A 25,462-nucleotide genomic window follows, 5' to 3' on the forward strand; every position below is an offset into this window, starting at 1 on the left:
GTTTTCTGCGTCATCGCACCACAACCGCCAACTTCTCTTCTGTTCCTGCCACTCGACCGTGCGGGGAAACGGCGGTCTCCTTCCTTGGGGCAAGAAGCTACATGTACTTGCCCTCTTTCCAGCAGCAAACTGGCGAGAGGCATGACTAGCCCAGACCTGGGCGTTCTTACCCCACGGATTTTAGGCTGCTACCCCGCAAGTGCAGGGGCGGCGAAAGCCAATAGGCGGCCCTGAGTTAGCGAGTTAGGGGAGTTTAGCGCAGCCTAGAACCTCTGACTGCCCTGTAGAAGCCATGGATCGAGAATCTTGCGTGTGGAGAAGTGAGAAACCGATGCCGTTTGGAGACCGTTGATCGCAAGGTTGCTTGAATCCCCCCATGCGCATAATCTCATCACAGCTGTTTGTGATCCCGTCGGGTGTTTACGCATTCGAGGGCTTGACAAGGTTCATACATACGAGTCAGCCAACTATCCAGCAATTCAATCAATCAACCAAACAGCCCCCCCCTTTTTTTTATCTCTACAGTATCAGAGGCAGCACTTAAGCAGATGCTCTAGCTTCGGCCCCAGATTTCGGAGGTTGATCGACATCGTCTACTAGCCTTACCATTCCCGATTGATCAGTTTTCTTGGCTCTCATGGCGCCATAGAAGAGAGCCGCTCCACCGAAGAGACAACAACCTTGACGCCAGTGACCTTGAAATGGTGAGTCCTTGTAAATCCCGAGTCCAACTGCCAGGGTTTGTGCGCGTGTCCGTCAAATGATGCAGTATGTGCTAACCCATATTGTGGAGAAGAATGATGGATGAGTGCAACATCGTGGGTCACCCCAGAATCTCAAGCCTCCCCAGCTGCTAGTATTACTAGAGAACAACAAGGACAGCAGCGGCAGCTCGGAACAAGTCAGCTCTTAAGCATGGGTCCTTGGACGGCGGGCTCTTCAAGTAATACGCCGTCCCTTTATCATCTGTCGTCCCCCTCATCTGAGACAAGACAGCTCTTCCCTCGGATGTAACCCTGCCATTGACCACCCTTCTTTTCTCTTTTTCCTCCTCTTTTCTCCAACTTTCTAACCTCATCACCACGTTTCTGACAGAACTCTGTAGCATTCGTTGTCTCCGGTGTTACACTTTGACATACACAGCGCAATGGACGCCGGAAACCATGCCTCTGAGAAGGCAGAGGTTGAGAAGATTCAAGATGTAGCAGCAGGCAACCTCACAACAGGCTCTGAGCCTGCTCTCGGAACCTTTGCCGACGTTGATGAAAAGAAGATTCTGCGCAAGGTACGTGACTCTCTATCGTGGAACCCAAGAATCGCCAGTCGCGTCAGCTCTTCTAACACTACGACTGGTATAGATGGATATCCGACTACTCCCAATGCTTTCGGCTCTGTATCTCCTCTCGTTTCTCGACCGTAAGTTGATTGCCGATGCCACTTGTTCTACCTTGATGAGCCCAAGTTCGTCCAACTGATTGCGACAAGGCGGAAATATTGGCAATGCCAAAATCGAAGGACTTCAGGAGGACCTCAACATGTCGCCGGGCCAGTACAACTGGTGTCTCACCGTCTTCTTTTTTACCTATGCGGCGTTCGAGGTTCCTAGCAACCTGCTCTTGAAGAAGCTGCGCCCTAGCCGCTGGTTGCCATTGATCATGGTCTGTTGGGGTGTTGTCATGACTCTCATGGGTATCGTCCAGAGCTTTCGGGGTCTGTTGGCGGCTCGTTTGTTCCTGGGAGTAACAGAGGCCGGCCTGTTTCCCGGTGTGGCTGTAAGTTTTACCCTGTTTAAAGCCATGATAAAGTGTTTCGACTGACACGAATAGTACTACCTGACAATGTGGTACTGCCGCGAGGAAATTCAGCTTCGCCAAGCGCTCTTCTTCTCTGCCGCCTCCGTCGCCGGAGCATTCAGCGGCATTTTGGCGTTTGGAATTAGTAAAATGGACGGTGTCGGCGGACTTGCTGGCTGGAGATGGATCTTCATTCTCGAAGGCATCGCGACTGTGCTTGTCGCAGCCATGGCCTTCTTTTTCCTTCACGATTTTCCCGAAACCGCCAAGTTCCTTACGGAGGACGAGCGTGCGTTTGTTGTTCATCGTCTGAAATACCAGGGTCAAGTTGGCCAGGCTCAAGTGGCACAAGCCGAAGAATTCGAATGGAAGTATGTTCGTCAAGCGTTTACCGATTGGCAAGTCTGGGTCAACATTTTCGTTTACTGGAGTGTAAGTCTTCCGCTATACTATTCATTTTACTAGGTCGCTCTCTTCCATCTCTTTGACTGTACTAATATTCGATGGGAACTTTAGATTGTTTGTCCCCTCTACGGCATCTCCCTCTTTCTCCCCACCATCATTAAATCTCTCCATTACACATCGAGTACCGCCCAGTTAATGACGGTACCAATCTACGTTGTTGCTGCTATCCTAGCTGTCATCAGCGCCTACTTTTCTGACCGGGTCGGGAAGCGCAGCCCCTTCATTATTGGCTTCCTTTTGATGATGATAATCGGCTTCTCCATGTATGTCTTCACCCCATCATCTCTCTCGGCTGCTTGAATAACAAGTATGATATCTAATCATTATTCTAGGTGTATCGCTTCGTCGAATCCGCATGTTGTTTATGGTGGTATATTCATTGTTGCTTGTGCCATTTATCCTGCATTTCCTGGAGTTATTACATGGCTATGCAACAACTTGTCTGGGAGTTACAAGCGCAGCGCGGGAATGGCTATTCAAATTGGAGTTGGAAATCTTGGAGGTGTAAGTGGACGCCAATCTTTGCGGCTGTTGTCAGATATTGCCCCCACCGCTAACACCCCTTTCCTAGGCCATGGCATCCAACTTTTACCGTCAGGCTGATGGCCCCCGGTTCATCCTGGGACATGGCTTGGAGCTCGGCTTCATCTGTATAGGGATCGTCGCCAGCTGCATCCTAATCTTCAGCTACTACACCGTGAACAAGAGGCGCGAGCAAAAGCTGGCGGATGGAGAGGCGGCCAACTTTACGCCAGAGGAGTTGTCAGCTTTGGGAGATAGAGCCATCACGTTTCGTTACATGTTCTAGTTTGTGGCCGAAAGTCGTCGCATTTTCTTGTCTGGCAGTTTGGAGATAGACGAGCAATAAAAACGACATTGTATTTCTGCCACGACTAATTCGGCGCATCTGCCGTGCGTGGGACTCTAAATGAAGACCTAACAAACATGATAATGACCACAATGTTTCAATACGCCTGCTATAAACGACAAAATAAGATCTTGGCCCCTACAAGTAACCACCCACTCTCCTTGAACCTCTCCTCAGCATGGTTATATCAGCTCATCAATACCCCACTGACGAGGATGATGAGCAGAGCAATGATGCAAAGCTGGGGTCTTAGCTTCGAAACACTGTTGACCAATGCGAGTTTGGGGAGTGAGGTTTCCGCTACGACGTTGTCGGATGACACAGAAACGCGAGCTGTCGTTGGCCTCGACATGACAAATCCGCTCTGTGTCGGCAGGCCGCTTGGTTCAGCGATGTGACCGGAGTCAACCATTGATTCCACCATCACGCTGCTACCAATGGCCAATTGAGCGACATTGCTGATCATGTCTGTGGAAGCTGCTGTAGCTGCAGGAGCTGGCTCCCAAACAGTCACAAACATCGTCTCAGCACCAGCTTCACCAGAACGAATGACTTTGACCATGACCGAACCCATTGGCTCATCGTGTCCTGTCGTCACTGTCTCCTTGCCCCCCGATTCGCATGTAGTAGTGGATGATTGACCATGTGCCCCTGGACTTGTGCTTGATGGCCGATTAGTTTTGGCAGTTGGCCAAAGAGTGGTCTCCGAAGGTTCGGCTGTCTTGGAAGGAGGCTTGCTTTCTGCGGTTTCCGCGGCAAGGTCATCCGTTTGGCTATCTGGAGTGTTTGCTGGTGATGATAAGCCGCCTTGCCCATACGATGGTGCCTGCGGCCCTGTGCTAGGGCTTTCCTGTGGAGCGGGTTCTGCACTTGATTCAGGGATGCTCGTTTGAAAGGCAGAGCTATTGTCAGGAGACTGCCCACCAGATCCCGCGTGTGTGTATTCGGGAGGGTTGGCGCTTGATGGATCTGCCGGTTCAGCTGAGGAAGACGGAGATGGGGGTGTAGATGCCGGTACCGGATCTACCAAACTGGTGGCAGCAGGCGGCGAAGAAGGAGATGGCAACGGAGATGGTTGAGCCACAGTCGTAGGCTCTGCAGTCTTGGACACCTGAGGACCTGTGATTGGATTGGCTGACATATTGGTGTCATCTGTCGCCGAACAAGGACTTGATGAAGGAGTTGGAGCTGGGGAAACAGGTGCAGGCGTGGCAATGCTGGAAGTTGCTGAGGCCTGAGGGTCATCGCCACCATTGGGTGAATGAGAAGGCTCCCCGGCAGAGTTGTTTGAAGACTGGTTTGGATCCTGAGGATCAAGGCCACCAGTATCTTGAGAAGCAGTCGAGCATGGAGATGTAGAGGCTGGAGACGAAGGATTGCCTCCACCTGGGGCAGCCGAGGGCGCAGAGGTTACCGCAGGATCACCGTGCTCACCGGGATCAGTTGACTGTGGAGGAGCTTGCCCACCGTCAGGATCCTGAGAGGTTGATGGTGCGGAATCTGGCGGACATGAAGATGTCGTAGCTGGATCAGCTGTTGACTTGGTTGGTTTCGCTGGGGCGGGTGGCGTAGCATTGCCATTCTCGCCGTTACCGTTCTCGCCCTCGCCTTGGTTCTCACCATCACCCTCGCCTTCACCTTGACCCTCACCAGGATCAGGACTGGAGACGGGAGGTGGTGTAGGAGAGGTGGCAGGCGTAGATGGAGCAGGCGGAGGGAGAGTCACAGTGACAAGACCGTCAGGCCCTGAATTGCATTTCAAATCAAGGGAAATGTCAAAGGACAAAGTCAAATGGTCTGTATCCGGCTGGGATGCATCACCAGGCGTGCCGTATGTAGGAGGGGTCGATGGGGTGGGAAGATATTGAGGTTTCTCCAGGTCGACGTGCTGGACCTCCACGGGATGCAACGGCCCAATGCTCGTGCCCAGGTTGGAACATGCGAGGACGACATGTGCAAGCGCTGGGCCATAGTCGTACTGGGGACAGGCGCCGATGAGGCATTGGAAGAGAGACTGTGACAAGCAATCTGTTAGCATCACCATTCAACAAGGAGTGCAGACGACCAGATGTCGAGGGTGACTGACGTTCGTCATGAGCTTGTTTCCACAGATGGTCTTGAGGTCGAGTGCTCCCTTGTCGTTTCTGATGTTCGAGGCACAGTTGACAGCGCATCCTGTGCGAATCTGATCAGTACAAAGACAGACCAAAAAAGGAAGAAGCACATCAGGCAGTGTCACTTACGCGGTGCCAGGTCGTTGGCATCACAGAGACCGACGTGGAGGCAAGCAGCCAAGACAGCCGCAGCGGAAACAGGACGCATTGTTGCAGCGAGTGAAGCAAGGCGAAAAGAGTGTTTGTGCGTGAGAAAAATGGATTGTCGCAATTAACGATAGTCACCAAAAAGGTTCCAAAAAAAGACGTGAGGATGAATTCCAAAAAGAGTGTCTGGCGATGCTCTGGTGGTGAATGATGGAAGATGGTGAAGAGGGAGGAAAAGAGAGAAGAGAGAGAAGAGGAGAAGAAAATAAAAGAGAGGCCACGGACAGTCGCTTAGGGGACGATGAACTGCGAGGAAAGAGCTTCGCTTGACGCGTATTTGGATGGCGCAAGTGGGAGGAGCTTTGGGGAGAGGGAAGGAGCAGATACTTCTGGGTTCACATGCATGTACCGAAGCAAATTGACATCGCCAGTAGTACCGTCAATAACACGCGCATGTCCATTGGTCTATACCTATCTACTAAAGTAAAACTCCATTACAATTGTGAATAAAAGAAGGGGCAGCAGAAGGCAAAAAAAGGGCCATCATTGCTGTCCGGTCTGTGATGCAAAGTAAACGTAGGCTGAGCAAAGCCGCCAGGTTCCAATACGTGACAGCCTCACTAATAGAACAGCAAGGACAACGGCTTCTTCTCATCGCCGTATCGATCCTTGAACTCCTTCCTCGCAAGAAATCGTGCAAGCGGCATCATGGTGTCCTTCATGTCCATGACGCCTCTCTTCTTCTGGTCGATATGCGAGGCATCAACGACCAGGCGCTGCAGCTTGTCCAGCGATAACGAACCTGCCATCGGTCAGACTTTTGAACGTGCTCAAATTTGTGTTGGGAAATCAAAATGACGGGCAGGTACTCACCATTGTCGATGAGCTCCATCAAACGTGCTGGCGTGCCAACACCAATGCCAATCTTCTTGTTCTGCAGCAGGGCGACTTGCTCTTCGACCTTCATGTGTTTTGCAAACTGTGACAATTCATGTGAGCACAAAAACACTCTAGAGCATGTCAAGTCGCAACTCACCAGCTTTGCAACTAGGCTATCCTTGCCTGAGAATTTTCTTAGAGCCCTATAATTACATATGTCAGTAAGCTGTCCAAGACGGTTCATTCAGCAAGGGGTGGCTACCTAGTAAGATCTGCAGCTCTCAAGCCTGCGCCAGCAACAACAATGGTATGGGGCATGCCTTTCTTCTTCTGTGCTCTCGCCAGACTCTCCGGGTGTTCTGAGAATTTCTCGAGAAACTCCGGCAGTTTCTCCAGTGACCTGTTTTCCTGCCATGAGGTGGTGTCTGTGATTGAAGATGCTACAAACCTCATGTGAGCATTACTGAACGGAAATCGGTCCAGGACAAGTTGGAATACCTGATATAGCCAGATCTGCCAGCTCCACGGGACTCAGATCGGCACCGAATCTCGCTAGCTTCTGTGCATGATAGTCTGCTAGAAGCTGGCCGTCCATCTTGGAGAAGAGCGTGTTGAGGCCAAGCTCGGTGTCGAGGCTCTCATCGTCGACGGCGTGTTTAGACTTTCTCTTTTTGGCCTTTTTGACCGGAGCCGTCTCTTCAGCGGTCCGTTTCTTTGAACTAGACATTTTGTCTAATTGTGGTTGGGATTGATATGAATGAGAGCTGCAGTTTTTTTGAGACGACAGTGGAACTTGACCAAGGTGAGAATTTTGCCGGACGCACCGCACCGTGCGCAAAACTTAGCAAACACGGTAGAATTCCTGGCCAGTCTCTGCGTATGGTACAGTGCGACACTGTATCTCACCGAGACCGTCCAGTTTCTATGCATCCGTCACACGAGATGGTAGTATGGTGTGAGTCTTAGAGGGTAATGAGGACAATATCTTGGCCGCATCTCCAATCTGAGCGGGATAGCAAGTCTATAGAGTCACTCGCTAGAATTCACTTGTCCCAAATTCATATTTGATATGTATCATTGTCAATTAATATCTCTAGAGATCAAAGGATCAACTCGTTGACATTTACTCTCCATAGTAATAAAAGAAAAGTTCACTCATTTCGATAACTGTGGGCGATGCCTCAAACCCATACCAAACGCCAAACTTGAAAGTTCAAAATGAAAATAATACCGAGCCAGTAAAATGAGGCCGAAGGCCGCGTGTTGCCCTCAGAAGATGCTGTTCACGATGTTGCTACCAATCGATGCACCCGCACCGAAGATGGCGGCGTTACCAAGCTTCTTGCCAAACTTCTTTCCGTACTCGCCAACCTTGCTGTTTCCATCTCCGCCTTGCTGCTGAGACGGCTGGCCACCCTCTGCTATCGCCATGGGTGGCACACTGGCATTGTAAGGGTTCTGCTGTGCCGGAGGTCCCTGAGGGTAGCCGTATGCCGGCTGCTGGGGGTAGGCCACGGGAGCGGGCATAGGAGCCTTTTGCTCCTGCTCGACAAAGACGTAGTTTTGGGGGAAGATGCCCTCCATGCCAGTGCGGTGGTTACGGCCCATCCACCAGTCCTGGTTCATGTACTCATATACGTCGATCTTATCGTCTTTTTCCAGGCTCAGGTCGCGAGCATCGCTGGCATCATAGCGGTACAAGGCTCTCGCATGGGCCAAAACGGGCTTCCCAGCCGGAGCCGGAGAGCGCGTGGGAACGCCAGGAGCGGGAGTATCGTCGTATGAAGGAGGGGCAGGAGAGGTTCCGTTGACGTTGAGATTCTGAAAGGCCTGGACGGGGGCCTGGACCGGAGGAGTTGCAGCTGCCACAGGCTGAAGAGGTGTTTGGTTTGCAGAACGAGCAGCGCTTCCGGGAGCGGCTCCGCGAAGAGGAGTTTCGGCGGGCAGGGCGGCGTGGATAGTGTCGAAAGCGGCTTCGTCGATGACGCCTTTCTCAAGGAGGCTTTCGAGCTCCTAGTCGAATGTAAGTGATTGTATTCATCCGAAGAAAAGAAGAGGGAATGGTTATTTCCCATCATAGAGGATGTACTCACGTTCTTAATGGTTCGAAGAGACCGGTTGGTCTCCATGATGGTCTGGCGGTCCATGGTGACAGAGGAATGCGCGGAAAAAGGCTGGGAGATCAGCAGCCGCTTTCGCGTGTTAGTTTTTAGTTATGGAAGAGCCTGGAGCCTTGTTTATAAGAGCCGGCAATAGCAACGAAGGATGGAGTGCTCGGAAGAAGAAAAATGTTACGTCGAGCACCGGGACTCCAGGAAGAAAGCGGTAGATGCAGGATGCAAGAACTGCAGGGGGTGGAACGATGCTACGAGTGCTAAGGAATAGGTGGGAACAATGGCAGTTTTGGCAGCTATGACAGTAAACTAGAGCACAGGTAGTGGCTGTGCTGCCACGAATTACGCGGAGCGGACTCGAGGGGCTCCCGGATTGGCATTTCGGGGTCTGGCGACCGGCCGAGAACGAAGCCACAGCAGCTGGAATGACGACACAACAGGGGGAGTAAACATTGTCATTACAATGAAATGAAAGACTGAAATTATTTAATTGATGAATAGCGCCGTAATCGATCCGGAAATATCAAAGGAACTGCCACAACAAAGCGTTCATGTTGGTTCAATTACACGTGTTTTCTTTCAGCACGAGCACAGAACCAGAGAATGCCCTGCTTGTACTGAACAGGTACAGAACTGAAGCTCCAGTAAATCGGGCCGTGTTACCCGCTTATGTGGCTAGTAGATCGCTGCATTTGGAGAGAGTTAGAGGCGATGTGTGTTGCTGTTGGCCCTGAATTCGCCACCGACCGGAGGCAACCCAGTGCCACCAGGATTCTCACAGCCAGTATCAGTACAAGCCAGTACATCTTAAGCAGCGCAATGGATTAATGGTGCTAGAATCTAGATCGAATACATAGGGTCACGAAATCACAAAGGAAGATTGGTGTTTGTTTATACTCTTTTTTTTCTTCATTATTATAATGCTACTTTTGTTTGGTCTGTATGACCGTCATCATAAACATCTAGGTACATCAGGATTTTCTTCTACTTTTGCTCAACCCCAATCTAAACAACAAACTTGCTCTCCTTAACAGCGTACTTGTCAACGTACTCGTCCACGGTCATGGCCTCGAGCTTCTTGCTGTCCTGGCTGAGCTCAACGAGCTCGTTGACGGTAGCCTCAGGGAAGTGAGGAGCCAAGTGGCGCTTGTACTTGGCCAGGATGACGGGCTTGGCCTCCTCACGACGGAGACGGTGGCCCAGAGGAGCCTCAACAGCGACCTCATCAAGGACGGTGCCGTCGTTGAGCTCAACGGTCAGGGCGTTGGAGATGGTTCGCAGGGCAGGGTCATGGTAATCCTGAGTGTACTGAGGATCCTCAACGCACTTAATCTTCTTACGCAGAGACTCGACAAGCTCTGAAGTAGCAGCCTCAGAGCCGTCGACGTAGTCGGTGGCCTCAAGGCGACCGAAGACGAGCATGACGGAGGCCATGTACTGAATGCAGTGGTCACGGTCGGCAAAGTTGTCCATGGGCTTGAACTGCTTGTCGATGATGCGGATGCAGGCCTCGTGGGTTCGGCAGGTGACGGCCTTGATGTCGGCGGCGGACTTGCCCATAGCCTTGAGCTGGTGGTGGATCTTCTCAGAGGCCTCGACAGCGGTCTGGGAGTGGAACTCGGCTGGTTTGGAACTGTTAGTCTTTTGAAAATAATCATTCCGTAAAGAGCACAATCATCATCGTCGTAACTTACCAGGGTAGGAGACCTTGAAGAGGACGTTCTCCATGACGTAGCTGCCGTAGGGGCGCTGGAACTCGAACTTCTTGCCCTTGAACAGGACATCGTAGAAGCCCCAGGTGGGAGCAGACAGAACAGTAGGAATACCAGACTCGCCCTTCATGACCTTGAGGGCCAGGTTGACGGCGCGCTGGCAGGCATCACCAGCAGCCCAGGACTTGCGGGACATGGTGTTGGGGCTGTGGCGGTAGGTTCGCAGACTCTGGCCGTCAACCCAGGCCTGGGTCACGGCATCGGCAATCTGCTTCTCGCTGAGGCCCAGCATCTTGGAGACAACGGCGGTAGAGGCGACCTTGACCAGGACAACGTGGTCGAGACCGACCTTGTTGTACGAGTTGAGCAGGGCCAGGCAACCCTGGATCTCGTGGGCCTTGATCATGCCCTCGAGCACGTCTCGGATAGTGAAGATCTTGCCGCCAGCCAAGTTGCCGCCGGCCTTGTTGGTGCGGTTGATCCAGTCAGCAACGGCCAGGATGGCACCCAGGTTGTCAGAGGGGTGGCCCCATTCGGCGGCCAGCCAGCAGTCGTTGAAGTCGAGCCATCGGATCATGGCGCCAATGTTGAAGGCTCCGTTGACGGGATCCAGCACAAAGGGAGTGCCGGGGACCTTTGTGCCGTTGGGCACGACGGTGCCAGGGACAATCGGGCCCAGCAGCTTGGCGCACTCCTTGAAGCGGAGGCCCTCAAGACCGCAGCCGAGGGTGTCGAGGAGAATCCATCGAGCAGTGTCAAACTGTCAAAGTTACAGTTAGAAGCTGGATCAAACTCTCTATTTTCTCGTCTTCTTCTCCTCTTTCTCTAGCCAGCTTTTGCTCTTCCCTCAACCATCTCGGGACATCCCAATTGATGGCGGGGTATGAGAAAAAAAACAAGAGGCCATTGTGATTTTTTTTCCTTTGAAAATGAGGGGCAGCCGGAGACGCCCGACAATCTCACGGAGAGGGGCAGCAAAACTTACAGCTAGCTCAGAGTCAATTGTCTTGTTGGCGACATAGTCGGCAATGTCCTTGATCTCAGGATCGTACTCGCGCGAGGAAGACATGATGGGCGCTCCAGAAAGCTTGGGGATGGAAGTCGAGAAGTTGCTGCGCGAGGCGGGGGTTGAAGGCACAGCAAAGCCGGAGGAAGCAAAGCGAGCGGCGCCGATGGAGGCCGAGCAGAGACCACTTGCGGCTCGCGACTGGACTCGCAGCTTGGATGCTGATCTGATGCTGCGGGAGATGGCGGACATTGTGAGGCCAGAGGAGGGAAGCGTTTGTGTCTGGAGTTGACGGATTGGCTACTTCCTTCCGTTCAACAAGACCCAGAAAGACTGATGGGAGAAGAGAGAAAAAGGAGGAAGAGAGAAAAAAAAAGCTTCCAGCCGCTTTGTGAAGGCCGTTCCAACTTACTCCATGAGCCGAGCTTGCACCCTGGCAGACTCCGCCAATTTTAAGTGCTGCCTCTCGCTCAGCCGTCAAATGCCGTCCGCACCATCCTCGGCTAAACCAGGCCGATCTAGCAGCTGATTTCTGGTGGTTTAGCGGCATCTCCAAATCCTGGGGCCCCGGAGCCGGAGCATCGCCGGCCTCTTTCACCTCGGTCATGGATGGCGAAGCTCCGGGCGACGGAGCAGGTGAAGCTCGGCTACTTTCATGTCGTACCGGGCGCCGGAGTCGCAGCAACGAGAACCGGTGGCCGAAGACAAGTATCGGTAGCAGTGGCATACTCCGTATACCTAAATAGCCTCTACTCGGATGGGTTGTAATAATGGCCTCAATCTTGCAAACCATACTGTGCTACTACATGATCATGACATTTGTGTCCTACCAACTGTAATCCAGGCACTTGGAGTCGTCTAATTCAGGAATATATGGTATAGCAAGCAAATTGATTTCCCCCCCTTTTTTTTCGCTATTCATTTATTTTTCTCTTCAAATCACCATGCTATTCTTTCGCCCGCCAACTCTGTCGTCGGCAGGATGCTCCTTTTCGTCCCACCACACCAGATCCTACCCTGGAGCCTTGGGAATACGCCAAACTCGCTGTTCAGCACGACTAATAATCATGTGGTCGAGCCAAGGGCAATGAGAAGAAGTATTGAGTAGAGAATTTTGGACAATCGTGCACGCAATACTGAGCAAAAGCAGAAATTCAGGCGCAGACTACGGGTGAACATATACAGCAGACAGACGATGAATTCACTACATAAGCATTACAACCATAGAAAGCCCTTGCATCAACCCATCCAATAAATCGCATCAATCTTTATATGATCTTCAACAATATTCCAAAGCACCACTGAGAACAGCCATTATACATATATCCACCACTTGAGGTACCTCCACTATATGATTCACTCCACCTCTCACAATCGACGGTTTTGTATTGGTACTATATTCATACGATCGGTCAGCCAATTTGCTCCGGCACGTAAGCGTAGATGGATAGGGTGGCTTGCATTGTTTCTCAGTCTAAATGGTCTCCTGGCTTGATGTAGACTGCCCCGTCCTGATGGGGAGTATGTATGTCGGACAAACGCTGCACTGGCCCTTTTTTCGGTGCTTCGGCATGATTGCCGGCGAAAGGTTGAGCTTTGGGTTTTGGCAGACGGGATCGGGCTTCTGCTCGCTTATACATCTCTGAAACACCACACATTTGATCTGATGCGGCGGATCAGGTAGGCAGTTCTCATAGACGACAGACGCGACGGTATATAGACACATAACTGTGATTATAACGATGGAAATGGATTTGTTGAGCGGGCTCTATTGCGAAATCAAGTGCGATGAAGACCGGAAAGCAGGTGGGAGCCAGTAGAATCGGTGGCCTTGGATTGAGGCCTATTAAAGATGAACAGATGCAAAGCCGGCGACTGTTTAACAAAGCGTCAAGACATTCTCCTTGGGCAGAATGCGGGCTCCATGGGCAAAAGACACAATTTCGCTCCTCATCACCTCGAGAACGAAAGCCCCATTCTGGCAAGCATTGTGACAGGATCCAACTCCAACCCCTTACTCCTGTGGGATGCTTCCCCATGTCCGCCCAGCATAAATGTCTGATTTCTTGTCTTTTTTCTTTTTCTCTCACTCTCATTGGCAATCTGCCAATGTCTCTTGAAACTTTGCGTAAAATGCGCCATTCCAAGAAAACGACACATCGTTTGTGTGTTTAATGATGGCACAAGACAGCACCATAAGTCGCCTCCCTTTGATTATTGACATCCTGGTATATTCAAGAGGGGGGTAATGCGAGATGATTACAGCCAGTACAGCCGCCTAATCATCGATTATTTGAAACGAGATGGCTCTCTCGTGGCCAGCTCCAAACCCCCTTCACATGGCTCTAGTCCCATGTCCGATCGTGGACAGAGATCGTCGGCCTGTTCATCGGGCTGAGCCACGACTAAGCTACCATAAATTAGGAATAGCAAAGAAACCGGGGAACAGGCATCTCGAGTATAGCTAACCCAGCAAAACGTAGCTCTGTCAAGTAGTACCTGTTTATAAGTGCCAAAGGGAGGGAGTGTGCATGGATGATCGCCGACATGGCCTGATTATGACTCAATCTTTCCTGGACCTGAGCCTGTCATTGTCTCTGGGAACATGTAAAGGGAACATGTAAAGGCTAGCATGAGAGCGGCAATGCGCATGTGGGTATCTGGTCACGCTGGAAGAACTCTCCGGTCCGCTGCCAGAGGTGAAATGGTCTGTGACACCAATATTAGCTGGTAGACATTACTGTAAAAGGTGTGGCTGGTTTCAAGGGCTAGGTTTGAGCGGCTGGCTAGCTGGATGGACTGTCTGATTAGACGCGGAAGCTTCCGAGCTGGATGTGTGGATCGCTAGAGCCCTTGATAGAGCCTTTTCATAGTCACTTCGTTTCTGTACAAAGCACTTTGTGCTCTTTGGTAAGACGATCTTGTTGGATTCGACAAAATAGCAATAGCAAGAGAGATAAAGCAAGTCTCACTCGATTTGGCACAAGAGTCAAACATGGAGGCGCGTGACGGCCCAAAGTGGCCAGTGCGGAGGACGCAGCCCCAGAATTAAGGTTGCCTGGTATCTGGGGAGGCAAGATTGGTCAATCTCTCGGGTATATGGTGCGTTGTCCTTGGCTGCTAAGTAGGGAGACGCTGGTTCGATATCGTGTATGCGGCTTTCAGCTTGCTCCGGTGAAACTAGTGTAATATCCATGGTTAGTGTTGAAGCTGGATGACTCTCGGAAAAGCTGGAAGAGCCGCGAGTAACCATTTTAAGAAGAGTCTTACTCTTGTTGCACTCTCCATCTTTATCTGATGAACCGAAAGTATCAAGTATGGGGAGGTATATTTGTTAAATTGCTTGAAGAGGAAGAGCCGCGTATCTGCCAGATAGTTTCAAGACCCAGTTCCTACTTTCATAGAGACAGAGAAACCCAACGAGCATACAAAGAAACGCAGTTACCCATCATTAGCCCTATCAGAGCCGACAGTCAAAGCTATCCGTAAAAACAATCCATAAGACGATTTGGCGTCCAATGAAAAGCGAACTGGAAACCCTAGAGTCCAGTCACGAGGAGTTTGCCGCTGTGGCTGGCGATGAATTGAGCAAGAATACACGAAGATCTTGCCCTCAGATTGCGCCAACCGTACGGGGTAAAGCTGCAAATGCGCCTCTCATGCCCGTGTTACACAGCCTGGGAGACATGGGGAGTTATGTCCAAGAGTATGGTTTGCCCAGGCCGTATGATTCTCGACTACCCGCGTACGAGAACTACGGGGCGTCAAACTAGCCCCATAATTGGATACTTCGTACTCTGGCGAAAAAAAAAAAAGAAATTCTTTTTGATTCAGGTTGACCACAGTCCGGAGGTTTCTCTCCCGTGCTTGAAAAGCCCAGGGCCTCAAAAAAAGCTGTGCTGTGGTTGTTCTCCTGGGTGAGCATAGATGGCAATGCCAGTATCACTTGGCTGAAGTCACCCCGAAGCTTTTCGGCCCTGGAGCCATCTTGGTGAGCCGAATGAGGCTGATTTAGGTAACCAATTACCTTTCGTGTTGGCCCACACAGGCCAAAGCTTTTCTCAGGCCATGGACAACGCAGGCCGAGACTCGGTGAGGAGGAGGAGGAGGAGCACCGCTTGAAACACGGGTGGAGAAATAAAGCACGGCTCTTTGATGCGTTCATTCATTGGGCGACATTGGCCATGCTGCTACCAGTACATGGGCAAAGAGCCGGCACTTGGGTGTCTGTTGACAAAACTTTCTCTCCCCTGTCCATGCTGGTACATCAAGCTTTGGCGTGTCACTGCGTCGAGGAACCGGGGGGTGTGAGAGAAGAGCCTGGCTGAGAGCCGGATGTTGACCATCTGAATCTCGGATATTGCTCCATGCCGCCTCGAACGAGAAAACAAAGCTTTACTCTCAGTAGATAAAAGGCAAGTCAGGCATACAGGAATACCTTACTGGATGCAGTAAGTACGAGTACACACACAAACATGAAGCTGGGGCTGATTTTGGTGGATTGTTGGCCTGCTTACAGGCAATTGTCCGGCCGGCAGCCGTGATTGCCGTCTCTTCTTGCGGCCGTCGGTGGTTGGCCGTTGCCGCAGCTCGTCTCCAATCATAGAGCAAAATCAAACCATTAAAAGCGTACATGATAGTATCTGGTCACAGGGAGGTCTCGGTGTGGTGAGTGAGTGAGTGAGGCCGAAGTCTGGGCGATAAGGTGGAATGGATTGGGATGGTGGGGGAGTGTCACTGCATCTTTTGTCTCACCCCCCGAAGGAAGGCGCGACGTGAGCTGTTCCCTGCAGAGGTTCAGTGCCTTAGGCTGCTATGCGAGTACATCCATGATGTACGACAGCCTACAGGTAAGGTACGTACCTGCCTGGAACATGCACACCAGGTTGCTTGAAAGTACACGTACAGAGAGGTACCTCGGGGGTTCAATTGTTCTCTCACCGCAGGGCGTGCCTTAGAAAAGAGCAGATCAGAGGAGCAGAACCAGGTAAAGGCTTCGGGCTCTCCTCTCGGGCTTCCATTGTCGGGTACCAGTACGCACATGATGAGCAAAAATACATGGACAAAGCGGCAAGGGTGGTTTCAGCTGCCTCCACGATGGCGGTGGCGTAGCTTCTAGGTCGATAGTGAGTTTACTACAGGCCTGTTGGCGCTGGAGCTATAGCGAGTAGACGTACGATACAAGCAAGCTCCAGGTGCCTGAGAGGTACTTGGTCGCTAAGCGGTCAGCGAGTGGGATATGCTTTGCCATACAATGTGTGCAGAGAAGGCATGAACCGGAGCCTGACCTGCGGCGGACAAGGGACCTGGAAGATACCAGTACTCGGTGCAGTTCAAACACATTTGGCACTACCAAGGTACGTACCCTGGATGCGTACCTTGATGGACCGCTGCCTTTCTCCCACATCTCTTGATCACACGGCAGAAGGATAAATTTAGTACCCAATAGCTCTATACTATTGTCAATATTATGATAAGTAGTGCTTGTAAGAATTAGCACCTCAGATGCGATAGTCTGATGATCCGGTTTTAAGGCCGTAGCGCTAGCGGCAAGTGGACCTACGGTAAAATACCTAGCAGGTAGGCCTAGAAGCGTACCTGGTTCTAAGGGCGATCCGCGAAGTGGGCTAGCGGGCCTTCCCGCCGGAATAAAGCTCAGGAGTCGCTATGAATGCTTTAATATACTGGTTCTTGGTGTATAAATCCATGATGTGGCTATTGGAAGCATGCTGAAGTCGTGAGGTAGGGGAAAAAACAACTAACAAGTGTACAAGAATCGGTCCATGCAGATAGATTCGATATGCACTTGACTTTCATATTTTTTTTTACATAGCCCAGCATAAAACTTCCATTAAAAAAGCCACCAGGCTAACGCAAGCCTCATTGTCCGTGTGCTGAGACAATTCCGTCTCGACCCCGCTATTCCCATTTCCCGGGCCTCACCACCAATTGGCGCTTCTCGATCTAGATTTCACTCATGGGGTTCTGGAGATCGTACAAAGGTACGTACCTACTTGTACTTTCTCTTTGGGGTTTCCTGTGCCGTCTCATTCTCATCTGATATCAACAAACCTTGTCATATGGCAAAAGTATGAAACGCCCAACCTCGGACTTTGCCGCCAATTCTCAGTGGTTTTGGGGGGCGGGGGAAAAAAAGGAAGCCTTCTTTTCTCATGCGAGGGAGTGAGGAGAAGAAAGAGAAAGGGCTAGAGTCTTGATGGCGGCAACTCGTCTCTCCTTGTCACAAAACTCCTCCGCTCATTCGTCTGCGGCCTAGCATTCGGCCTGCATATACTCCGTAGGCCCAGTTGATTACTCGAGGTATTCATACTGTACATGTATTCGCAGCTTCTGTCCAGGCCGGCCAGGGGTAGACATAAGGAAGTACCATGGTGGGTAGATCTGATAGGTAGAAAGAGAGAGAGAGAGAGAGAGAGAGAGAGAACACGCCACACCCATCCCTCGGGTTTCAATCTTATGCTGTCTTGCCCGCAATTCATGTACGAGTAGCGTCAAGACGGCTTGATCATGATCGTACTAGTACCCAGCCAAGGCATCAATTTCAGCCGCATCACGGCCGATACAGGCACGAGCCATCGCGTTTTCTAGTCCCCTAGTTGGTTGTGCCCCTGCGCTGTTCATTTACCATCTTATCAAGGGCGAGTTAGATTCGCTTGGGCATGTGCCCGGCAGCAGAGCGTGCGTCCCCGGGACAGGTCAGTTTCCACTAGCCCATAGAGGAAAAAGAAAGAAAGAGAAAGGGGGGATGATGCCAAAAGGGTCTCACTTGGTCAAAATTGGCTGACACTTGTCCAGGCATCTGCTCCATGGTCATGTAATGCTTCATGTGCATCTGGCGCGCTCGGACGCATCTTGAGGTACACAGCAGCTTATACCCTGCTAGTAGCTAAACAGGACGATCATCACCTCGCTCGCTTGATTCCAAGGCAAACATGTCGATGGAACTGAAATTTTGAGGCTCTGGTGGCTTATGTTGGATGAATATAAATGAGACGTAGCTGCTGTCGTGAATTCTATTCCTCTTTTCATCACTCCAGACCGTACTGCTTTGAAGTTTTCACAGAGTTTTCTGATTCAACGTGCTCAACACCAACCAATTCGTCTTTCTGGCATCTCTTTCACTTAAATTCCCCATCTGGTTAGCTACTAGATCGTTCGCCATCCCCTTAGCCGTCCTCTTAGCTGCCGTGTTCGCCGCTGTCTATATCCCCGCAAGGTGTGCTTTGAGTCCTGTGGCCCGCCCTCAATCAGGTGAAGGAGCATCTACTGGCCCTGGCTTGGTTAGACCCCAATCATTGATACCATATACCCTCCTTCGCCTAGCCTTACGGCAGATGCTGACTCCAGCTGATCGCAGAGACCATCCGGCGAAACAAGCTTCCGATCTGATACACCCTCCGTACACTTTGACACGCCTTGGCACACCTTGTCACACCTTATCCACACTTTGCCTGCCCCTATATCCTTGCCAAAGTTTCTGCAAAGATGTCTGAAGAGTGGATGTCTGACGAATGGACATCTGACGAATGGATGTCTGAAGAATGGACGTCTGAAGAACGGACGTCTGAAGAACCGATGTCTGAAGAACGTGTCGTCATCTACTTAGTGAGGCGCGATCTAAGAGTTGCTGATAACCACATTCTTCACCTCTTGTCTCGTCATAACATCAACGACGAATGTTCCTATACCCACCTCCTCCCTGTATACGTCCTTCCCCCTGACCAGGTTGAAACATCTGGCCTCCTCAAGAATGGAGAGAGATCTCCGTACCCTCGAGCAGTTTCAGAGAATTCTGGAGTCTGGAAATGCGGTCTTCATCGTGTCAAATTCCTCGCAGAAGCAATTTGGGACATGAAGGAGAGGCTGGAGGAGCTGGATAATGGACTCATCATCAGAGTCGGACGTTTCTACGACATCTTGGAGAGTATTTACAAGCATTATTCCAGTGACAAAAGCGGTCCCCAGATTTCTAGCGTGTGGATGGCCAGAGGGCATACTCCGGAGCAGATAAGTGAACAGCAAGAGGTTTATACCGCATGCTATAACTTCGGGATCGACTATGTGAAATTCCGCGATCGTGAGCCATTCGTCGATGTGTAAGTTGACCCAGTGACGGAATCATCTTGTGGACCTTATCAATTTTTGACTTTTAATTTGTGGAAACAGACGTGATGCCCCGTTGCAGTCAGTCAGCGAAACGCCTGATGTGCTCTCCGACTTTCAGAGGCTGATGGAGCCTGTGATTGATGACGCCCGCGATTCGATCGAGGCACCTCTTTCTCTCCCCCCCTTCCCAGATCATGTGCCACTTCCGCCACAGCGAGGCCCATACGAGATTCCAGACACACTACCGGAGCTTATCAGTCGGCTCCAGGGACCTGTGAGGCTTGATTTCTCGTATTACTACGGGCTCGATTTCAGGGGCGTGACACCTGGGTCCACCTGTATAGGTGGCGAAACACATGGCACTCGGAGACTTAAGCATATTGTCAAACAGGGTGTTGTGTCGCGTTTTCACACCTTAAACGACTTAGAGGAAAGTGATGAATGTCTTAAGCTCACACCTTACCTGTCTCTTGGATGTATAACGGCTCGGCAGATTCATGAGGAACTGCTGAACCTAGAGAATGGCTACGTGCCAGAATACGCAGAAACTCAAGGTTGGGAAGGGGGCGAGAATCCGGGGACAAGGGCAGTTCGGCTGTGGCTACTTTGCAGAGACTTTCTCCTTTTAGGCTCTAGAAAGTACCGCAACACCTTGTTTGACCTCGAAGGCTCCGGGGATGGGAGAGACCCAACCCTCGAATGGAAATCGCCCGATCCCGAGGAAGCCAGTCCTGAACAGGAACCTTGCTCTCTCCATATCGAGGGGGCTGTCGTGCAGTTCCAAGTAGGAGCCACGGGATACGGGCTGATTGACGCCATCATGCGGCAACTCCTTTTCACTGGGTACATTGGGGCCCGCTCATACATGCTTATTGTTAACTTTCTTGCAAAGTTTGCGGGCATAGACTGGAGAATAGGCGCGGAGTGGGTGGCTTCCTTATGCTTAGATCACCACACTCCTATCCAGTGGCACAGATGGCAACACTATGCCGGGATTGGTCCTGACCTGAACGGCACAGAGACGGTCATCTCTCCTGTCCACACAGCCTTCGAGCTCGACCCCAATGGAACCTTCGTCCGGAAGTGGATGCCAGAGCTGCGGAGCCTCACCAGGCTATCCAACCTTTTTCAGGTAGCCACCACCTCTCCAGAGCTGCTGCTGCGACTCGATTTGTTCGCTAATGTTATGGTGACCAACCCGGTGCCTTCTGACACCCTCGACCTTGGTCCTACGAGCCGAGTTCCTTGTGGATGGATGCACCCCAGGATATTTGTTCCTAGTCCTCAGGGGTATATGCTTCTTGGACCGTATCCCAGGTTTCTCCGGATGCAGCTGGACATTGATCCGATATATTCACAGCTCCAGTCAATTACTTACCCACCAACGCCCCAGGGGCTTCCACATCCTCCGCCCGGACATCTTTGGTTTCCTGTCCCAGGGGCCCAACCACCTAATCCACAATATTATCTTGCACCACATCCCCAAGTTCTTCAGACTCTTGAACAACCACTTGCCTGGTTTTTTCGCTTCATCATCATCTTGAGGATACTTTTCGAGCAAGCAAGGACGCGTGCTCAGATGTTTCCTCCACAGGGTACGCAGGTGCCTCCTCAGCGGGTTACACAGATGCCTCCTCAACGGGGCACGCAGGTACCTAATGCTCGAGACGAAGAGCCTGCTTTTCACAATTCTCCCAGAGCTCCAGCTCCAAGGACCATGAGCGTCTCCACTGAAGTTCATAGAGCTCCTCAGGACACTCAAAGCATTCCAGCCCCTCGACGGACCCAAAGCCTTGCCGCGCCTCAGGGCCGTCTTGGCGTTGCTCAAGAGACGTTCCGGGCTCCTCAAGCACCTCGTGTGGAGTCTCGGTCACCACAAGCCCCTAGAAGTGCTCCAAACGCTCCCCGAGCAGAATTCCGGCCTTTGCATGCCCCTCAAAACGCTCCGAATGCTCCTCGTGCGCATATTCGGCCACATCAAGCACCCCGAAATGCTCCCAACGCCCCTCAGGCATATATTCAACGGTCCCAAGTTCGTCAAAGCAATCCAACAGCAACCGTTCGACCATCTCGGGGTTCTCAAGCGGCTCCTCCATATGCCCCTCAAGGTCCTCGAACTGGTTTCGAGCCACCTCGAGCTCATCCACAAGCCCCAAGAGCACCGCAAGCAAGTTATCAACCATACATTGCTCCCCAAAACGCTCCTAGAGCCCCCCGGGCAGATTATTTGCCCTATCAGGCCTATCAGACTTATCAAGTTCCTACAAATATTTACATGTCTCAACCGACTCTTTGGTCCACTCAACCCCCTCAAGTGGCTGCTCCCAGAGCTCCTCGCGCCATGCGAACTACTCCAACTACCCCTCCCGAGAGTCCACCAACTTTCAACGATCCTCGAGCCCCTAGGTTTCCGGAGCTGTCCTCTCTAGCTGGTGAGCTGGATGTAGCTTCTCGCTATGGTTTTCAACAACCCTACAACGTACCAAACGATCCTCTCGTCCCAACCCTCTTTGGGCTGAATACGTTTAATTACAACCACCCCAGCACCGTTCAGCCGATAGACGGAGCGGCATACTACCAAACGCTACAAGACTATAATCAGTGGCGTACCTCGAACCCATCGATTGATGCCTGGTATATTGGCCCTCCGGAGCCTGAAGAAGTGCTTCGGCATGGCATGATTCTTCGATTTCTTGACAGCCTGCCCCCCACTCCACCCAATCCCGCGTTTCCCCCTGACCCCCCTCGGCTCCTTCGGAGAACTCGTCGTCGACGTCCGACGCGAAGTTCTGCTGACGAATATGGCTCTTCTAGCCTGGCTGGCCCCTCTGAGGAGGCGGCGGCTGCTGAAGATGCGGTTGCTGAGGATGCTGCTGCTGAGGATGCGGCCCAGGGCAATGCCGAGTCTGCTCAGGGCGGACAAGGCAGGCGGAACAGGCGTGGCAGACGAGGTAGACGTGGCAGACGAGGAGAAAGGAGTGAAGAGAGTGTTGCAACCGAAGAGGTTCTGGGTGAGTTGACTGAAGAAGCTGATGGTGAATTAACTGAGGAAGAAGTCCTGGGTGAGGTGACTGAGGAGGTTCAGGCTGAGAAGACTGAGGAAGTTTGGGATGAATTGACTGCAGAAATCCAGGAATTGAACGAAGAAGTTCAAACTGGTCCTTCTGGCTAGGTGGGCTAACAAAGATGACAAAGATTGTTTTACAACGTCCGAAAGGGGACGTTTGGAGTCATGAAAGGCACAAACGGTGGAAAGGGTCTCGGTTTGCAAAGTTCGTACAAAAACTAGTATTATTAGCCATGAATCGTTACAGACATTTCTTACAGAATATCGCTAGTCTAAGTTGCCATCGTCTTTCCTCCTATATGACTCTCTAGTATGCCCAAGCTGCTCCTGATTTTCCACTTGTTTCCACTAGGTCTCTCTCCTCCGTGTCTCTCTACTAGGCCTAAGCTGCTCTTGATTTTTCCACTTGTTTCTACCTGTTTTCCTTTTCTCTATTATACTTCATCGCGATGCGATATTAATTTGTATGGGTGGTAAAATGGCGGTCAGTAACAGTTCTTGGCTGGAAAAGCAATGCTTGGTACTTTGATAGATTCAGCACAGTATAGTCGGGAGGTCGCTATAGTGTGTACTTTCAACCTGTTTGTCTCAGCCTGACAGCTGATGATATTGCGCGGCTTGAACTCCCATGTCTTTTGGTATAATCACACCCTCCCTGTCTCACTTACGCAGAGGCAGTACTCGCCTCCCCACTTCGCTCCTCTCTTTCAGCTACGTGCTTCTCGTGATTCTGAAAGACTGCAAGCATGCCCAGATCATAAGTCGCCTTGAGACACCCGGCCGTGACGAAGGCGACCCAAAACAAGCCGTGATCTGCCAACGTACCAGTCAAAAAGGGGCCTAGGCTGGCACCGGTTGTCTTGACCACATTGATGACACCCATGATGGCAGTGCGCTCGCTTGGCTTGATGACGGCGGCTAGGAAGGCCGCCCGCGGTGCGACATCCATGCTCTGGCTGGAGGCGCGGAGCCACAGGAAAAGCAGGGAGAGGCGCACGTCGGGGAAGGCGGGTATGAGCGAGAGGAAAATGGACGAGGGCAGATGCGTAAAGACCATGGTCTAATTGGACACCAGTTAGTAGTTGGTCGAAAAAATTGCGGCCGAAGAAGGGAAAATGAACGAGCCTTGATGTTGCCGAACCGCTTAGCCAGGGAGGAGGCCACAAGCATTGACATAGCCGAAGTGATGCTGGTAACGAAGAAGATGGAGCCAAGCTTGCCCTCTTCAATGCCATAACGCCAGCGGAAGAAGTAAGTCACCCAAGACCTAGCATGGGTTTGCCATTGATTAGTTTGTGAAACCAGGAACAAGATGGAAGAGAAATCTTACATGGAAGCTAATCCAGAGGCAAACGCATCCAATGCGAAAAAGACACACAGGCTCGTCATGATGGCGTAGCCTTCTTTGCTGATATCAGGCAGAAGAGCCCCAACCCGGCTGCGAGACTTTCGCTCTTCGTCTGCCTGTGGGCTCGCATTTCCACTACCCAAGAGAGGCGATGTCTCAGTGTTATTGTTGCCCGCGGCTCCATTGGATTTAATCGTCGCTTTGGCAGGAGAAGCCTTTTCATCTGCTTCAACCGCGCTGCTCAAAAGAAGAGCAAGGGACAGCTTCACCAGGCCCGCGACAGCATAGCCATAGAAGATGAAGCGATAGGCGTCGATCAGCTCCCAGTGGAGGACGGTGGAAACATACTGCACAGCCCATCCGCCGGTCATGAGTCCAAATGCTGTGCCAGCCGTGCCAAGCAGGCTGTACCAAGCGTAGACATCGCTTCTCGAGGCCGGTTCCGTGAGGTGGGCGACAACGCTCTCCTCGATGGCTCGGAACGGACCAATCTCGTTGCCACTACAAAGATTTAATGCCACCTGGTTAACGCCGATATTCCCCCAAAATATCATTGGGCTGCTGTGCTGTACATGCACATGAAGCTGCATGCATGGCAACAACGCTGCATGGGACAGCGCAATGCAAAAGCACAAACAGCGCAGGATGCATTTGCATTTGCATTCGCATTTGCATTTGCAGAGTAACATATAACATACCTCGGACTAATGACCCCAAAGATTGCAGCCGCCAGCAAAACCCAGTAGTTGTCGCTCACGGCAAATGCGACGCCGCTGCCCACCATCATGAGGGCGCCCAATGCGAGAATCGCCTTTCTCCCCAGCCCGTCGGCCACCAGAGTGAGGCAGAAGCTGATGCAAACATCGCCCACCAGTGTCAGCGTCATGAACAGGCCGATCCGGGTCTTGGAGATGCCTAGAGACTGGAGGTAGAGCACCAGGACGAGCGTGGATGCGCCATAGGCGAAGAGGCGGACGAATCTCTGTAGACAGAGAAGCTTGACGTCAGGCTTGCTGTGGTAGAGAGAAACGAGGCCCAGTTCGGAGAGGAACCGGACAAGGAGAGACGGTGATTCCTCCATTGTGAGTCCTTTTCTCGTCTTTGTCTTTCCTTTGCCCTTTGCCCTTTTTGTTTGATTTTCACCGGTTCATTTTCAGTGCTTTCAGCCTCGTTTTTCTGCTCTGGGGGCGCCGATGATTCTTTATAAAGCAGTGAGTTGCAAAAACAGGACCAGAGCAAGTTTCGCCCCCCACTGAACAAGTGAACTTGCGGCTTCACCTAATCACAGTACAGGTGGAAGTACCTCGGTGATAATGGCATAATCCGAGACCAACATCTCCATATAATACAGCGTTGCCGACTTCCGGTTCACAATCACCTATTCGAGGGCTGTTATTAGGTAATACCGAGCGAGGATGGAAACGGATAGATTCAAACATGCCAAGATGATGTTAATAATGCTATCGAATGCAGTTTTGTATGGCGTCTAGTGAAAAGGTACCCGAGCATCCATGTCATCATCGGCGTTGACGCCACTTTGACGGCAGCTGGGAATACTAATCATCTCACGCGAGGGCTACAAACACCATGAATTCTATTCGATCTATTCTAATTGATCTATTGATTGTCCGTACAAAAGATCGCGCTGTACTTTGTAAATTTGGCCTATACATCTCCTGTCACGGGATTCGGTACGTACTACCTAGTAGTCCAGCACCTTCTAGCACCAGCTTCGCACCTTCTAACATTGACCTGTTGGCAAGCACCTTCTGACGTGCACCTTTTAGCACCCAAGCACCTTCCATAACACCTGGAACCTGAA

General features: G+C 51.4%; 7 protein-coding genes across 7 annotated transcripts; 2 read left to right on the forward strand and 5 right to left on the reverse strand.

The window, feature by feature from the left end:
* The first annotated feature begins 874 nt into the window (after positions 1-874).
* Positions 875-3,190, forward strand: V8C40DRAFT_179077 (allantoate permease family MFS transporter). Its single transcript, XM_083211706.1, has 7 exons — positions 875-1,285; positions 1,359-1,416; positions 1,486-1,772; positions 1,827-2,225; positions 2,310-2,521; positions 2,591-2,762; positions 2,830-3,190. Exons 1-7 carry the CDS (start codon positions 1,148-1,150, stop codon positions 3,064-3,066), a joined length of 1,503 nt encoding a protein of 500 aa, XP_083075732.1. The 5' UTR covers positions 875-1,147; the 3' UTR covers positions 3,067-3,190.
* A 123-nt stretch (positions 3,191-3,313) lies between these two features.
* V8C40DRAFT_263966 (uncharacterized protein) lies at positions 3,314-5,448 on the reverse strand (the record flags this gene model as incomplete). Its single annotated transcript, XM_083219512.1, has 3 exons — positions 3,314-5,140; positions 5,213-5,301; positions 5,370-5,448. 3 exons carry the CDS (start codon positions 5,446-5,448, stop codon positions 3,314-3,316), a joined length of 1,995 nt encoding a protein of 664 aa, XP_083075733.1.
* A 375-nt stretch (positions 5,449-5,823) lies between these two features.
* On the reverse strand, positions 5,824-7,030 carry V8C40DRAFT_239570 (U3-containing 90S pre-ribosomal complex subunit-domain containing protein). The gene is made up of 5 exons (XM_083214659.1): positions 6,765-7,030; positions 6,529-6,706; positions 6,424-6,469; positions 6,261-6,366; positions 5,824-6,189 (listed from the first exon to the last, which is right to left on the reverse strand). Exons 1-5 carry the CDS (start codon positions 6,991-6,993, stop codon positions 6,008-6,010), a joined length of 741 nt encoding a protein of 246 aa, XP_083075734.1. The 5' UTR covers positions 6,994-7,030; the 3' UTR covers positions 5,824-6,007.
* A 283-nt stretch (positions 7,031-7,313) lies between these two features.
* Positions 7,314-8,643, reverse strand: V8C40DRAFT_239573 (SH3 domain-containing protein). The gene is made up of 2 exons (XM_083214660.1): positions 8,360-8,643; positions 7,314-8,279 (listed from the first exon to the last, which is right to left on the reverse strand). The coding sequence occupies exons 1-2, from the start codon at positions 8,411-8,413 to the stop codon at positions 7,536-7,538; spliced, it is 798 nt and encodes a 265-aa protein (XP_083075735.1). The 5' UTR covers positions 8,414-8,643; the 3' UTR covers positions 7,314-7,535.
* Positions 8,644-9,266: 623 nt separating this feature from the next.
* Positions 9,267-11,500, reverse strand: V8C40DRAFT_239576 (protein PDH1). The gene is made up of 3 exons (XM_083214661.1): positions 11,078-11,500; positions 10,075-10,852; positions 9,267-10,002 (listed from the first exon to the last, which is right to left on the reverse strand). Exons 1-3 carry the CDS (start codon positions 11,348-11,350, stop codon positions 9,386-9,388), a joined length of 1,668 nt encoding a protein of 555 aa, XP_083075736.1. The 5' UTR covers positions 11,351-11,500; the 3' UTR covers positions 9,267-9,385.
* A 7,104-nt stretch (positions 11,501-18,604) lies between these two features.
* Positions 18,605-22,501, forward strand: V8C40DRAFT_286123 (DASH-cryptochrome; the record flags this gene model as incomplete). Its single annotated transcript, XM_083222487.1, has 2 exons — positions 18,605-19,215; positions 19,286-22,501. The coding sequence occupies 2 exons, from the start codon at positions 18,605-18,607 to the stop codon at positions 22,395-22,397; spliced, it is 3,723 nt and encodes a 1,240-aa protein (XP_083075737.1). The 3' UTR covers positions 22,398-22,501.
* Positions 22,499-25,055, reverse strand: V8C40DRAFT_239588 (major facilitator superfamily domain-containing protein). Its single transcript, XM_083214662.1, has 4 exons — positions 24,339-25,055; positions 23,623-24,141; positions 23,418-23,559; positions 22,499-23,352 (listed from the first exon to the last, which is right to left on the reverse strand). Exons 1-4 carry the CDS (start codon positions 24,719-24,721, stop codon positions 22,957-22,959), a joined length of 1,440 nt encoding a protein of 479 aa, XP_083075738.1. The 5' UTR covers positions 24,722-25,055; the 3' UTR covers positions 22,499-22,956.
* Between the last annotated feature and the right edge of the window lie 407 nt (positions 25,056-25,462).

The sequence above is a fragment of the Trichoderma camerunense genome (assembly GCF_050948025.1).
Source record: "Trichoderma camerunense strain CBS 138272 chromosome Unknown V8C40scaffold_5, whole genome shotgun sequence".
Taxonomy (NCBI): domain Eukaryota; kingdom Fungi; phylum Ascomycota; class Sordariomycetes; order Hypocreales; family Hypocreaceae; genus Trichoderma; species Trichoderma camerunense.